The sequence below is a fragment of the Chionomys nivalis genome, chromosome 3, assembly GCF_950005125.1.
Source record: "Chionomys nivalis chromosome 3, mChiNiv1.1, whole genome shotgun sequence".
Classification (NCBI taxonomy): Eukaryota; Metazoa; Chordata; class Mammalia; order Rodentia; family Cricetidae; genus Chionomys; species Chionomys nivalis.
The window spans coordinates 71,233,810-71,249,674 of record NC_080088.1 but is presented as its reverse complement, the minus strand read 5'-3'; the positions used below and the strand labels follow the sequence as shown (position 1 = coordinate 71,249,674).

At 45.3% G+C, this 15,865-nt stretch overlaps 1 protein-coding gene across 1 annotated transcript; it reads left to right on the top strand.

Moving 5' to 3' along the window:
- Nucleotides 1-551: 551 nt before the first annotated feature.
- Fetub (fetuin B) lies at nt 552-14,579 on the top strand. The gene is made up of 8 exons (XM_057765162.1): nt 552-631; nt 4,036-4,273; nt 4,612-4,722; nt 6,782-6,869; nt 9,232-9,395; nt 10,039-10,137; nt 12,550-12,633; nt 13,969-14,579. Exons 1-8 carry the CDS (start codon nt 588-590, stop codon nt 14,338-14,340), a joined length of 1,200 nt encoding a protein of 399 aa, XP_057621145.1. The 5' UTR covers nt 552-587; the 3' UTR covers nt 14,341-14,579.
- The last annotated feature ends 1,286 nt before the right edge of the window (nt 14,580-15,865 follow it).

Below are 15,865 nucleotides of genomic sequence, written 5' to 3'. Positions count from 1 at the left end.
GTAGCTATTTCTGGTTTCAATGCCCATTTTCTCAAGTTATTCCCATTTGAAAGCACAACGCAGAGCCCATTTCTGAAGAACTATAATCTCCGGATTTGACTCTGTCAATCAATCTTTACTAACAACTTGTTTACTTAAAAAAAAAATGGTGAGCTCTCCATTGTGTTATCATGGTCCATCCTGTGCTGCTGTCCCAGAATCTTGCTCCCCATCCACTGGGGACAACCTTCTTGCTGTGTCACGCTGCACTGGAAGGCGAGAGGAGGACTCTCGGCATAACAAACTCACCTGACATGGACATTTTCCTCTCATGGGGACAGAGCCCTGGGGACTTAATCTCTTCTGTAAAGGTACACCTCTCCGCTGGTTTCGATAGGTGATCACTTTTCCACCCTCTGAGCCTTGGGGACCTGCTCAAGGCCACGTCGGTCTTTACCTCTTGATGCCAAACAGCCTAACTCAATTCCCAGCATTGTGCGGTTGCACAATAGGGACCTGTGAGTTACGGGTAGCAGCATTATGCAATGTCTAGCCACGTGCCAGCCACTGTTCTCGCCTTCTGCACGAAAGCTTTCTGATGCAGAGCCATGATTAGCACATTTGACAGCTCCGGCAGCCTGGCTTCCAGCAGGTAAGTCGCTCCCCACCTCAGTTGGTTGGTTATTCGAAGCGTAGAGTTCGGTCAGTGCTCTAATCAACAGTGTGATGAAAAGAACATTTTTACACTCGTTTGTGTGTTTGTGTGCATGGGGGTGATGCATGTGCCACATGCAAGCTCTCTCGTGTAGGTCAGAGGACAACCTTTAGAAGTCAGTTCTCACCTTTCACCATGAGGGTCCTGAGGATTGAACTCAGGTCACTGAGCTTGGCAGAAAGCACCTTTACTGACTGAGCCATCTCACCAGACCTGATGGGGGAAAAAAGGCTAAAAGAGAAGGTTTCTAGGCCGGTTCTTGTCTTGATTCAGTCGGGATTTTTACCCTTTCTGAACCCAGGTTTTCTCACCGGGTTAGATTTGTGAAGTTGTCTTGAGAGTTTCCAGTGAGTGTCTGTCCATACCACGACTAAGCTAAGTAACCAAATGTCGTTACCTGGCGGGCTATGAGTGGCTATTAAATGAGAAAAAAACCTTTCTGCTCAACTGTGATACAATTAAATTTATCACAGTAAATATAAGTTAGTTAGTAATTTATCATAAAATTAAATTTTTCTAAGTAGCAATAATGTTGGTTAAAAGCATGTGTCAGTATATGATATTTAGGTTCTGTATGAAATCAAAGTTTTCGGTGAGTTTGGATACTGTAGCAGCCTTCACAGCCTTCTTTTGCTTAGTTCACTATTGTCAGCCACATGCTGGATTCCCATCCAGACTAGAGGGACATTTCTTCCCATCTACTTGGAAGATCTCACTCCCAGTTGAAATCTGTGGTCTCTCTCACCAGGTTCCTATGAGAAAGCTTCCCAGAATGGCAATCTTTATTTATGAATACAAGACATTCCCAAAACATGTTTGTAGATTAGAAGTGAGCACTACTCAGAAAAGCTCTTGCATGCTCTAGGAGCTGTAGAGAACTGTGCTTGAAATAGTGCTGGCCCCAGAGCTTTGGAGTCTTTGAGGTATTCTGTGTATTGAGGGTCTGCCACATGGGTGCTAGTGGGGGCAGCAGTACCTCTACCTGTCTGAATACAGAAAGCCTGGGCAGGGGTAGAGGTGGAGGTAGGGGCTGAGGGGTTACTCATCTTAGGGAAGGCTTTCAGAGGCAGCTTAATCTGCAGGCTCCCTTCCTGACTCAGGCCTTTGCTTTCATGGTAACTTCTGCTGGTGTGTGTGTGTGTGTGCGTGCGTGCGTGCGTGAAATAGAAACTTGTTTAAAACGTGGCCCATGGATGTAGCTCAGTAGCAGGATGCGTGTCTGATAAGAGGGAGGCCCTGGGTTTGACTCTTGGCAATGTGTATGTGTGTCATGGATGGTGATGGATACCTGTAATCCCAGAAACTTGAGGAGCTGAAGCAGCAGGGCTAAATTCCAAGCCAGACTGGGGACTTTGAGAGGCCCTGTCTCAAAACAAAAATCTCTGGGATGGAGCTCAATGAAAGAACAATTTTCCAGCATATGTGAGGCCTAGTTCTATAAGAAAAGTCTTGGAAAAAAAACCTTGTTTTTGTAGCTAAGAATAGGAATGGTGGTATGCACCTTTAATCCCAGCACTTGGGAGGTAGATTCAGGAGGATTACAAATTCAAGGTCATCTTCAACTATATAGCAGGTTCTAGGCCCTGCCAATAAATAAATAAATTTTCATTAGTCCTAATAAGTAAAACCTTCCTGGGTTCTAAATGGAAGCTTAAAGGTCCAAATCAGGAGCAGAAGGAGAGAGAGCACGAGCAAGGAACTCAGGACTGCGAGGGGTGCACCCACACACTGAGACAATGGGGATGTTCTATCAGGAACTCACCAAGGCCAGCTGGCCTGGGTCTGAAAAAGCATGGGATAAAACTGGACTCGCTGAACATAGCGGACAATGAGGACTACTGAGAACTCAAGAACAATGGCAATGGGTTTTTGATCCTACTGCACGTACTGGCTTTGTGGGAGCCTAGGCAGTTTGGATGCTCACCTTACTAGACCTGGATGGAGGTGGGTGGTCCTTGGACTTCCCACAGGGCAGGGAACCCTGACTGCTCTTTGGGCTGACGAGGGAGGGGGACTTGATTGGGGGAGAGGGAGGGAAGTGGGAGGCGGTGGTGGGGAGGAGGCAGAAATCTTTAATAAATTAATAAATTAATTAATTAAAAAAATAAATAAACATGAACTCAAGACCACAAATAATAAAATATGGTGAAACAAAAAAATTTAAAAAAATAAAAAATAAATGGAAGCTAAAAAAGAGAGGTGAGAATCATGGTCTGCCAGGCAGGGATGGCGCACACCTTTAATCCCAGTGCTCAGGAGGCAGAGGCAGGTGGATCTCTGTGAGTTTGAGGCCAGCCTGGTCTACAAAGTGCGTTCCAGGACAGTCAGAGCTGTTACGTAGAGAAATCCCTTCTCCAAAAACCAAAACAACAAGAACAAAAAAGAATCACAGTCAGTCTCGACAGCCGTGTTTATCTTTCTCTTAACAGAATCAGGGTTTGGTCTATTGATGAATGAACTTGTCAGTGTGCAAAAGGAAGAATCGATCTCCAATGTGAGGGGGAAACTTTGAGCGCTACTTTAGCTTTTTCCCCTTAAATACAATTTTGAAACGAAGCACAATGTTTTCCTGACAGATACGTGTACTCAAAAGGGAAATTTTTGGTTGTGAGCCCAGCCTTTAATGGCTGAGCCATCTCTTCAGCCCATGAGATTAAGATATTTCATTAACATTTTGACTATGTAGCATAGTCTAATCACCAAATCAAGACTCGGGTTTATATCTTAAAGTTTATCTCTGCTGGCTAGATTGGACCCTTTCTGTTTTCTTTGCCCTGACCTAATAATCAAATACCCCCCCCCCCCCGCCCAGAAAAGGAAAGGGAAAGTTTGAGTCATGCTTGTTTTCAATTCCATCTGGATTAGGACTCTCATCTGGACAGGTGGTGGGCGGTCAGCTGGTAAGGTGGAAGCCTCTGTGGTCCTGCCCACGTGAAAGATGGATGAGGGATGGTGGAAAGGAGGGATGGTGGAAAGGAGGGATGGTGGAAAGGCCCCCAGTGTTTCAAATAGAGGCCAGGACAGAAGCCAGGTCTCCCGTGTCTTGATCAAACATTTGCTGTAATTACTGGGAAAAGGTTAGGAAACTTAAGGCTGTTTACATGCACACGAGTGGCATGATCCAGGTCTAAGGGTCGGACATTGACAAATGCTAGCCAAAATATTGACTCAGAAAATGCCTTGTTTGGATCAAGGTGATGTTAGGACACAGTGTTTCAAGTTACGTTCAGCCATTCTGACTGCAATTTTAAAACTGCTCAAGTCCGTCTTGAACCCCCACAAGGGGGCCCATCCTGTCATCTCTACACACCAACCCCATCCTGGACCTTGGTTCCCCACAGAATGGCTCTGCTCCGACTTGTGGTGTTCTGCGCGCTGGCTGCATGCTGCGTGGCTCGTTCCGTTCCCCCGCCACCTCTCCCGAAGCCTCCCCGCTCCTATCTTCTGCGTCCCCGGAACTGTAATGACTCTGACGTGCTGGCAGTTGCAGGCTTCGCCATGCAGAACATCAACACAGACCAAAAGGATGGCTATGTGTTGAGTCTCTCGCGAGTGCATGACGCTCGGGAGCACTTCCAGGCAAGTGACAGCTTGGGGCAGCCTAGGGACAGGCGGTGGAGACCAGCCGGGGGTGGCCAACAGGTGCTTTCCAGTTTGGAAGCACAGTGGTCTGCTGCTGTCAGCAGGTGTGCTATGACACTCTTGCTGTCCCTAGGACACTCTGTGTCACATCTGGGTTTCAGCAGTGTAGAAGGCATTATTAAACACACACGCACACGTGTGCGCGCACACACACACACGCACATGCACACGCACACACACACACACACACACTTTGGCTCACTCAGGGAGAAGGTATTTGTCCAGTTGTCCTGAGATTGTTTCATGTGGGGTATTTCTTCAACTCTACCATATAGGAGGACATGGGCTCCCTGTTCTACCTCACATTGGATGTCTTAGAAACTGGCTGCCACGTGCTCAGTAAGAAGTCATGGAAAGACTGCAGTCCAAGGATTCTGCACGAGTCCGTAAGTCCTTGTGACCAGGTGCCTGCTCTGCGTCTGCCATCTGTTCATTTCTTTCTTACCTGCCAGACAAAGGGCCTGTGTGCTTATTCGAATACAAGAGATAGGACCAAGTTTAGTCAGGAAGGGAGGCTCCTGTGATGTCCTACTGTGGTCTTACAGACTAGACCTCAAAAGGTCACCCCAAATTGTTTTCTACCCTAAGATCCTTTGGCAGTCACTGAGCCAATGTTTGTATTCTTAGAGAGAGAGAGAGAGAGAGAGAGAGAGAGAGAGAGAGAGAGAGAGAAAGAGAGAGAGATTGATTGATTGATTGATTCTGGTGTGTGAATAAGGCAGAAAACAGCAGTGATGACCGATAGCTTGTTTTTTTTTGCTTGGTTTTATTTTAATGAATAAAATGTGAGGTTTTCAGATAGGAAAGGGGGTGACTTGAAGTGTGAGGATCACCAGGGGTTCCCCTGGGAAAGCTTCCTGAAGCATGGAACTAAGGGTCTCAGAACTCATTCTTTCTTGTTTTTAAAATAATGATTTTATTCTTCTGTGTATAAGGGTGCCTTACCTTGTGTGTGTGTGTGTGTGTGTGTGTATACCACATCCATGCAGTGCCCACAGTGACCATAAGGTGGTGTAAAATCACCCTTCCTTCAGAACTGGTGTTTCAGATGGTTGTGAGCCACCCAATGTGGGTGCTGTGAACCAAACTCCGATTCTCTAGAAGAGTAGAAAGTATCTTAACCACTTTCTCTCTGGCCTTGAGCTCAACTTTTCAAAGACAGCCACTGACAAGACTTAAAATCAATGAAGTCAGGAGTTTTCGTCTGACTCTTTGATTCTGGGATCTTTTCCATGCACTCATGCAGATAACCATGGAAAGCAAGACGGGCTCTTCAGTAGTTTGAATAAACTTTTGATCAAAATTACCTTTCCTCATTATTTGACCAAACATGCAACCTGCACCTGATTTTTAAAAACAAGTAGTTTGTAGCCGGGCCGTGGTGGCGCAAGCCTGTAATCCCAGCACTCGGGAGGCAGAGGCAGGCGGATCTCTGTGAGTTCGAGGCCAGCCTGGTCTAGAAAAGCTAGCTCCAGGACAGGAACCAAAAGCCACGGAGAAACCCTGTCTCGAAAAATCAAAAAAAAAAAAAAAAAAAAAACAAGTAGTTTGTACTTCCTCTTGTTAGAGTTGGTTTAGTAATACGAGACACCCACAGAGAAATGTGTGCTCGCTCAGGAACACACGAGACACACACAGAGAAATGTGTGCTCACTCAGGAACACACGAGATACCCACAGAGAAATGTGTGCTCACTCAGGAACACACGAGACACACATAGAGAAATGTGTGCTCGCTCAGGAGCACATGGTACACCCACAGAGGGGTGCATGCTGGCTCAGGAGCAAATGGGACACCCACAGAGGGGTGCATGCTGTCAGGAGCACACGGGACACCCACAGAGGGGTGCATGCTCACTCAGGAGCACATGGGACACCCACAGAGAGGTGCCTTCTGGCTCAGGAGCACACAGGTTAGGAGTTTGTTTCGTGTGTAATTTTGAAACTTAAATTTCCAGGGGATTTTATTGTGTAACTTCAAACTTGAAGATCCTGGCCAGAGGATTTTTTTCTGGGTGTGATTTGGAGGCCCCCACTCCCTCCTATGCTTGTCTCTCACCTTGCCATCTCCATCCTGTGGCTCCCTAGTCCCCATGCTCACTGACATCAGGCTATCGAAAGAAAGAGGATTGAGGAAAAACAAACGTGCTGATGTGGCAGTGGAGCGCGGCAATAGAAAGCTGTTTCTGCTCCGTTCCTGCAGATAGAATTTGAATTTGTTGCTCTGCACCTAAGTGTACGCAGGCTGAGATGGTGGCTGTGTCTCAGGAAAAGGCATCGCTCTGCTGATAAAGAGCAGTTCTTTCCACCGTCAAACCAGAGAACTGGATTTTAAGCTCCGTGTTCCGTTAAAACGGAATTCTACTGGGTTTGATGGGGTGGGGTAGTGTCAGCCTCACGGTTCTCTGCGTCAGACCATAAGTGTATTTGGGTTTTTTTTTTCCAGGTTTATGGCCAATGCAAAGCAATGTTTCACATGAACAAGCCAAGAAGAGTTCTCTATTTACTTGCTTATAACTGTACTCTTCGCCCAGGTAAGGGACGGGAGGGTTTGGTACATTTTAATAAAGGATAGAAAGGAGCCTTTAATTAAGCCTTTGTTGAGCTGGCATGGGTTTCTCCTCCCTTATTCTGTCTCCCCCATGGTACCCGCTGCTCAGTACTCCAGCGCGGCCTCCTCGCTGACATTCACTACTGGCTCATCCTCCCCAGGGAAATCTCCCTAAATTGCCATCGAGAGCTAGAACCCCTTCAAGTCCTCAATTTTCAATCTCCTGTGAGTGGCACAGCGGCAACAGCTGTTCCCAGGTTCCTTTCTGTCTATGCCACTGTCCTGCTGTCTCCCTTCCAACTGATGTATCTGAACACACATCACACGTTCCCATCTCTGCACTTGCTAGAGCCTTTCCCTCCACCGAGTCTGTCCTGGAGCTCAAACCTCTTTAAGGAATGCCCCCAACGCGCTTTCATGATGCTCTCTACTCAAGAAAGGAACGTTGTTTTCCTAGTACACATTTTTTTCCACTTTTGCTAAAATACTCGGAGAACAGAACATTCACAACCTTGATTTATAGTCTTGTATCGTCTAGCATATGGGTGCACATCCCTCTCCCCCGGGTAAAGATTTCCTAGCATATATTAAGTTTCAGACATCATTACTGTTGCTGAATAACAGGCAAGAATTAGGCCAAAAGGAATGGACAGCTGGAGTAAGCAGGTGTGTTCCTTCTGGACCCTGCTTTGTACAAGAGAAGGTCGTTGAAAAGCAGGAGTCCATTGTGTGGGAGGTGGGAAGTGTCCACATAACAGACTATGTATGTGCACCCTCCCCGGGAATCTTGTCGAAGTGCAGATTCGGAGTCCATTGGCCTGCCAGGGCCCGAAAGCCTGACTTTCTAACAAGCTCCAGATGACCAAATGCTGCTGCTGCTTCCTTGGAGTGAGGAAGCAGCCAAGCAAACACTGCACAAGCCTCAGCTTATAGTGTGAACGCAGGACCAGTCTGGAGTAACTTAAAGGGAATGAGGCACCAGTGGCAAGCTGTGGACCCGATTCTCCCAATGTCTTCCTCCATCCCCAAATGTCTGTTAATTAAGACAGTGGAGTTCCTCTGAAAATACTTAAAGGCGAATGCTCTGGCTTGATGAGCGCCCGTCTGCCATCTCCAGCACCTCCCAAAGAGACCGTAACTGTGCCGATGGTGTCGCCATTCTCTGTAGCCTCATGGTGGTGTTAATTTTCTGACTCATTTGCGTTTTCTAACCAAAGGTGGTATGTTCCCGCCATCATGATATCGTCTACTGATGTGTTAGATTTTATTCTTGGTGTTATGGACCACAGAGAAATAAGTCACGGCAATAATGAAACACCAACCTTTCAAAAGCCCTTGTACAGGAGCAGTACTGAGGAAGGGCATTGAATTAGGGAGGGAACTGAAGTGTTCGCTGTTTTGGCACTGAAATACAATGGTTTTTTTTTGTTGTTGTTGTTTTGGTGTTTTTTTTCGAGACAGGGTTTCTCTGTGGCTTTGGAGCCTGTCCTGGAACTAGCTCTGTAGACCAGGCTTGTCTCAAACTCACAGAGATCCGCCTGCCTCTCCGAGTGCTGGGATTAAAGGCGTGCGCCACCATCGCCTGGCTGAAATACAATGTTGTCATGCATAAAGAACCTAAGAACTGTGTAACTGAGTTGCAAAATTTTTTTTCATGATGTTTTAAGTATATTTAAAATTTTGTTTTGGGCCACATCCATTGCTCTCTCTGACTCTATATAGCCCACAGACTGTTGTTTGGGCAAGTCCTGTGTGCTTCTGAACAAAATCCCAATAACGAACAAGTCCATTAGAGGTGATGAGTATCTCACTTGGATGTATTTTTGATTACAAAAGTAATAATGCGCAGAGCCCGGGCATTAGCTCAGGTGGTAGAGGGTTGAGCTTGCACGAAGCCCTGCTTTGATCCTAGCACCATAGAAGTCAAGCAGGAGGGCCCATGTCTGCAAGCCTTGCCCCCGGCAAGAAGATCAGGAGGTAAAGGGCCACTTTGATTACACAGGACAACCTGGGATACATGAGACCTTGTTTCAAAAAGGAAGAGCGGGAGAAAAAAGGAAGAGAGGAAAGGAAAGAGGAAGGGAGGGAGGCAGGTAGACAGGCAGGTAGGCAGAGATAAAGAAAAAGTACTACTACCGCTAACAATCATACTGCCAACTAAACGCTTTCTCAGAAAAATGTCTTTCTCTCTGCAGCCTTGCCAACAACCCTGGGTATTATCGGTTTAGTTCAGTCTTTGGGTATTATCACTTTAGTTCAGTCTTTGCTTATGGCAGAGTTGTGTGGTTATGACTCTTATTAGGACTGAAAATTAATACTGTTTAAAAAACTGTTCTCATCAATAGTTTCTCCAAGAGAGATTAATACCATATGTCCTGACTGCCCGGGCCCCATTGGCTTGTCGGACCCCAACGTTATGGAAGCTGCCACAGAGTCACTTGCAAAATTCAACAGTGAGAACCCCTCAAAACAGTACTCACTCGTCAAAGTCACCAGGGTTACCGGCCAGGTAAAACTCAAATGCCCAGGTCAGCTACACAGACTGTAGTTGCAGGTCTTAAGTCAGCAGGAGGCCGTGTAGGCCTCCTGTCTGCTTAGACCCCGAGATCCTCTCTCTCCAGCCCCACATCTAATAGATCTGCTGTGCACCACTCATGGCACAGCTTCTGTTTCTCCTCGGAAGTTCTACGAGTATCAGATGACTTGGTTCTATTTTTCCAACAAAGCAAGGAGAACAGATTCATTGTCTCATGTGATTTCTTTGGGGGGGGGGGTATGAGTGCATTGAGTTCTGACTGATTATGGACCATTTTTAGCAAGACAATTTTTATGAGTTATGGACTAGGAGGCTCATTTATATTTCAATTGTGTTATCTCTCTTATATAAATAAATATATAAATGTAAGACAAAGGGAAAATAAGCTAACTGGAGAAAATGTTTAGGACACCTTCTACATCCATAACAGGCACTGGCGTATGTTCTCTAAATCGCAGAATTGCTGACATGGTTTGGTGTCCGTGGGTACTTTTAGGAGCAGTGGGTTTGTGTATTACAGTGCCTTGGTTTGTGTGTTCTATAGAAGAACATTTGCCAAACATTTGGTTTTTTCTGGGGTAAGGTTTGTAATGTCTTAACTCTTCTTTCATGGCAGTGGGTGGTTGGCCCTTCTTACTATGTGGATTATTTGATCAAAGAGTCACCATGTACTGAATCCAAGGCCAGTTGTTCGCTCCAGCCCTCTGACTCTGAGGTAAGTGTTCCCGGTTGTGCTCTCGGTGGTCTGTATAATCTGTCTGCACTCACAGATTGGTCACAGATTACCCTGGAGGAGTTGCAGAGCGTGGGGTGCTTCTTCAGCCCTCAGGTCATTAGAAACTGGGCTGATGGGATTTATTTGATTCTAAGAGTGATTTTCATCATCAGTGTAATACAATTGCAAAAGAAAGAAAGGAAGGAGGAAGGGAGGGAGGGAGGGAGGAAGGAAGGAAGGAAGGAAGGAAGGAAGGAAGGAAGGAAGTCACAAGAGGACATGAAATACAGCATGGTGTTCCATGTTCCGTTCTTTGGACCACTCTTCACAAAGGAAAGACTAAGTGAGGAGGCACCCCAAAACTATCAGAAATATACTGGGAATGTAAATTAGTGTGGTGTGTTGGAGCACAACTGGGCAAAGCTCTCTTGAGTACTCTATTAAGATGAAGTTCATGCACCATAGATTTACCCTTGTAAGGCAGATAATTCCATTTTGTAGTATATTCACAGACCTGTGCCACCATGGCCCCTTCATAATTTTTAAATATTTTTATTAACTCTAAGAAAAAAATCCATCTCCATTAAGTCAGTCCCCATTGCTGCCCTTGGAAGGCCCTGAAAACTGTGAGTCTGACTTCTGTCTCAATAGCTTTGTTCATTTAGAGAGTGCATACAAAGGGAAACATGAAGCCTGAAGAGAGGGGTGTGGGTAGAGAGATTTGTTTTAAAATGAACCTGAAACGATTAACTCCATCAGACTAGCCAGTGCATGTAGGCAAAGTATAGGCACTGCGGTCCCCTCCACTGCAGTGCAGCACTAGGAAGCCCACGCATTTTGATAAGTTAGAAAATTCTAGTAGCACAGAGTAACCAGCTGTTCTTGCCACAAGCATCTGCAGTTTCTCTAGAATGTTCTCTGTGCTGTGGGGATGAAGAGCAGAAGGGAAAGCTAGGGTACAGTGCTGCATTAATGATTTTTCACCTTGAAGAATTTCTGATCTTTCCTTCATGTGACCCAGAGAAGGATATAGAGTATGTTCAGACAACCTGCTCAGATGTATTTTAGTAAATTTTATGTGAATATGCTTAAGAGTTCTTCTTTGGAATTTGAGGCACCATTTTATTGCAATAGTTCACTTTTCCTTGAAAATGTTCCTACACTGTGACCTTAGAATAATTCTTCTAGGGTGTCTTGGTTATGTTGCAATTGCTGTAATAAGACACCATAACTGAGGAAATGTATAGAAGGTAGAATTTATTTGGGGTTTACAATTTCAGAGGATTAGCATCCATGGCCATTATGGCGGGGAACATGGTAACAAGCAGGTAAGCATTGTGCTGGAGCAGTAGCTGAGAGCTTACATCTTGATCCACAAGTAGGAGGCAGAGAAAAATGGAAATGGTGACACACCTGCCCCAGTGACACACCTCCTCCAACAAGGCCACACCTCCTAATCCTTCTCAAACAGTTCCACCAACTGGGGACCAAGCATTCAAATATATGAGCCTACAAGAGACATTTTCATTCACACCACCACAGAAGGATTTACTTTAAGGAAGAGACTAGAGATATATGAAAAGATAGTTTCAGTATTTTTTAAAAAATAGATTCAATCTAGTTGTTTGACAAGACACTTTATTAAATAGAAAGAAATACTAGCTAGCTGTAGCCATTATAAAGATAATCATCGAAACAAATAACAACAAAGAAAAACCTAGAAGACTATCCAATGCCATATAATATTTTTACTATATATTGTCTAGTGGTAAAATAGTTCTAAATATCATATGCAATATGATCTTTGTGCTTTAAAAGAAAATACATATGCACAGGGAAAGGATTGGAAGAAAAGGATCAAAGAATTGCAGGTAATGAGAACCATTCATGGAGTTACAGGTCATGTTTCATTTCATTTATGTAGTTCTAAATAATAATTCATTCCAGTCACAATTTTGGAAAAGTAATTTTACTTTCAAATAGACAGAAAGGTAAGGAGCTGAGAGTGGTTTTGCATCAGAAGACAACAAAACTTCATTCAGAAAACAACAAGGGCTGCTGTAGAGAAGAAACCAACCTCCTAACTGAAACAAGGGCAGACCCAGGGCCAGGCAGTGGGCAGTGTGTAAGGGCAAACCCAGGGCCAGGCAGTGAACACTGTGTAAGAGCAGACCTAGGGCCAGGCAGTGGGCAGTGTGTAGACAAAGGATGAACTTCCTAAAATTGTTCCCATTGCCAGAAGCAAGCTAGAGTTGGTTGTTTTTCAAGAATTCAGAGGGAACTCACTTGGAGCATGCTCTCTCTCAAGGCAGGAGTAGAAAGCACGGTGCAGCTGTGTGTCTACACAAGCAGAAAGCGAGAGCGCTGCTCACCGGTAACTTAATACTCATGTGACGTATTTCTTTCTTTTAGCCCGTCGGTCTTTGCCACGGTTCTCTGGTCAAAGCTCCCGAAGAAAAGTTTGTCTCTGTGAATTGTGAGTTTTTCGAATCTAAGGTATTTATCTCCTTTTTTAATATTATTGTTATTGTGTGGTTGTACAATATAAGTGCATGAACACATGTACCATGGTACATATGTAGAGTCAGGAGACAACTTGGTGCAGTTTATTCTCTCGTTCACCTTTATGTGGGTTCTGGGGACCCGAACTTGGGCCTCTGAGTGTGCAGGAGCATGCCTTTCCCTCACTGAGCCCTATTATTCTAACCCCATGTGTTTTTCAAAGGAATCAGATGATCCATCTCTAGGGGCCTGTGCCCCACCCCTTTCTGTTTTCCCAAGATCCAGGGTCACGTTACTCTGGCTATCTGAGCCCATCTGGAAAGGAGAGAGTTATCCTGCTGTCTTAGTCACCGTGTGGTCCTGTGGGATAAGGGAGAACACTCAGGAGCAGGGAATTGCAAACTTAGAGAGCTTTAGTCTTCAAGGTGCTAAATTCAGTATCAGGGAGACCTCTCTCATCTCAGGGAGACTCACTTCCACAAACAATGTCCAATCCCTCTCCACAATACTAAGTATTTATTATGGGGTAGCCTGATCCAGTCAGACAGACTGCCTGGGTTTTGTCCATGCTCTGCCCCTATGAACAGTGTGGTCACTGGCACCTACCTACCCTGTCTAGGTCTTGCTACCCTCATCACTTGCCTGTTCTGACCCCTAGGAGGGATCAATGAGAGGACTTGCATGGAGGGCACTGTATCAGGCCTGGCACAAACAAACAAGAAAAGAGGCCACCTGCAGCCACTCCTGGGAGCAAAGGCAACTTGCTTGGGACTGAACAAATCTTTAAGGCCCTCTGAACCACTGTTCTAAAAGGCAAGGCCTGCTGACCAATTTCTGCAGGCCTTGGTTCCATTTGGCCCCTCCTTGTTTTGTTTTGAAACTTTGCAGCAGGAGACCTAGCCCTGTAGCTCAGCAATTCTCAATCTGTGGGTCAAGACCCCTTTGGGGGAGTTGAAAGACCCTTTCACCATGGGTCTAAAACCATCAACAAACACGGGTATTTGCACTATTCATAACAGTAACAAAATTATAGTTATGAAGTAGCAATGAAAATCATTTTATGGTTGGGAGTCACCACAACCTGAGGAACTGTATTCAGGGGTTGCAGCATTAGGAAGGTTGAGAACCACTGCTGTAGCAGGGTTCTGTTAGCATTTAGAAGTCTGTCATCCCAGCACTCAGAAGACTTGAGGCAGGCGAGAAGGAATTTGAGTCTAGGCTATTCAAGACCGTGATACAAGTGCACAGTCGCAAAAATTGCTTTGCCTGGTGCTGGATGTGGCAGAGCATTTCTGTAGAATTCTGCATTTAAAAGCATTGTTATTTCAGGCACGGGGCTCGGGAGGTGAGAACCCTGCTGTTAGCCAGGAATCCAAGAAACTTCCTCAGAAAAACACAGACCCCTCCAGCTCCCCCTCTGTAACTGCGCCAAGAGGATCTGTCCGGCACCTTCCTGACCTGGATGTTGAGAAGCCCGGAGACACCAAGGACGTAGAAGGAACCAAGAGTCCTGTAGAAGCCTTCCCCGTGCAGCTGGATCTAACCACGAATCCCCAGGGGGACACCGTGGATGTTTCCTTCCTCTACTTGGAGCCTGAGGAGAAGAAACTAGAGGTGCTGCCTTTTCCTGGAGTGCAAGGGCGCTCCGCTGAGTGCCCAGGGCCTGCAGAGGGGACCAACCCTCTGATCCTCCCACCCTGAGAATCACACACAGGGCCCCCCATTGGGATGTGGTTCTCTGCACCAGATGAGAGGTGGTGGGAATGAGGAGACAGATGATCATATGTTGAAATGCTAATAAAATGCATCTTCTGAGAATCACATACAGGCCCCCCCCCCCCGGGATGTGGTCCCTGCACCAGATGAGAGGTGGTGGGAATGAGGAGACAGATGATCATATGTTGAAATGCTAATAAAATGCATCTTTTTATTGCTTTTTGCTCACAATGTGTTGGCTGGAAATGAAATGAGATCCCCACTTTGGACCATATTGGTCGGGTTCTATGTGCTGGGTGATACCCTGTACAAATTGCTCAGACTCCAACTACCTTTTTGTTTCTCTCACTCTCTTTCCTTTAACCTTTTAAATATCTTTACTCGTGCAGAACTGACATGATACACATAAACCAGAATAGCTATAACATCACTAGATGATTTAATCTGATGGGTCTATTGTGACATATAAAGCCTACTGTTCTCCCAAATGCTCTTTGTGTAGCTCGTGACTATGACTTCTGTCTCTGGTGACTTTTCATCTGGGTTTTTAAATTTTATTTTTGATGATAAAAGGGCAATGTTGTTAGATGAGGTACTATAGATGCCCTCCAGCTTTCTTTTAAAAAATTATTTTAAAATATTTTATAGAGTATATTTTAATAATATTGCTTCCATTCCTGAACTCCTCCCTACTTTATGTTCTTTCTTGCTCTTGAAAAAGCAGGGGCACGCACACACACACACACACACACACACAAAGTCAATCTTCCCCTCAAAGGCTCAAAACAAACAAACAAACAAACAAACAAAAACAGCAAAGAAAACCATGGAGTCCATTTTGTGTCTGTTAACTACCCCTGAGCATGAGATCTGTCCTAGAGTGTGGTCAACATACCCAATGTCACTCTGTTGAAGAAACATATTTCCCTCTCTAAGTAGCTACCATCAGCTGCAAATAGCTTCTTGGTGAGGGGTGTCCATTTCCCCTTATCCACGCTAGAATCATATTTGGCTTGAACTTATCCAGTCCTTCTGTATGCAGTCACAGTCCCCATGAGATCAAATATGCATGACCTTGTTGAATCTGGAAAATGCTGTTTCCTTGCAGTTATCCATCACCTCTGGCTCTTACAGTCTTTCCACCTCCTATTCCATGTAGATCCCTGAGCCTTACGTTTGATAAAGCCATCCTATTAGGGGCTTTGTCCGAGGACTTCTATCGCTGTGAAGAGAAAACACGGCCACAGCAACTCTTACAAAGGAGAACATTTAATTGAGGGGGAAGCTTACAGTTTCAGAGATTTAGTCCATTATCATCATGGCAGGGAACATGGTGGCTGGAAGTGTGGTGGGGTGCGGGCAGACATGGTGCTGGAGAAGGAGCTGAGGATTCTGCATCTCCATCCAAAGGCAGTAGAAAGTGAACTAAGAACTGGTGTGGCTTGAGCATATATGAGTGTTGAGGGCCCTGAGAGAACACAGCAGGTGATAACTTGTATACTTATATCAA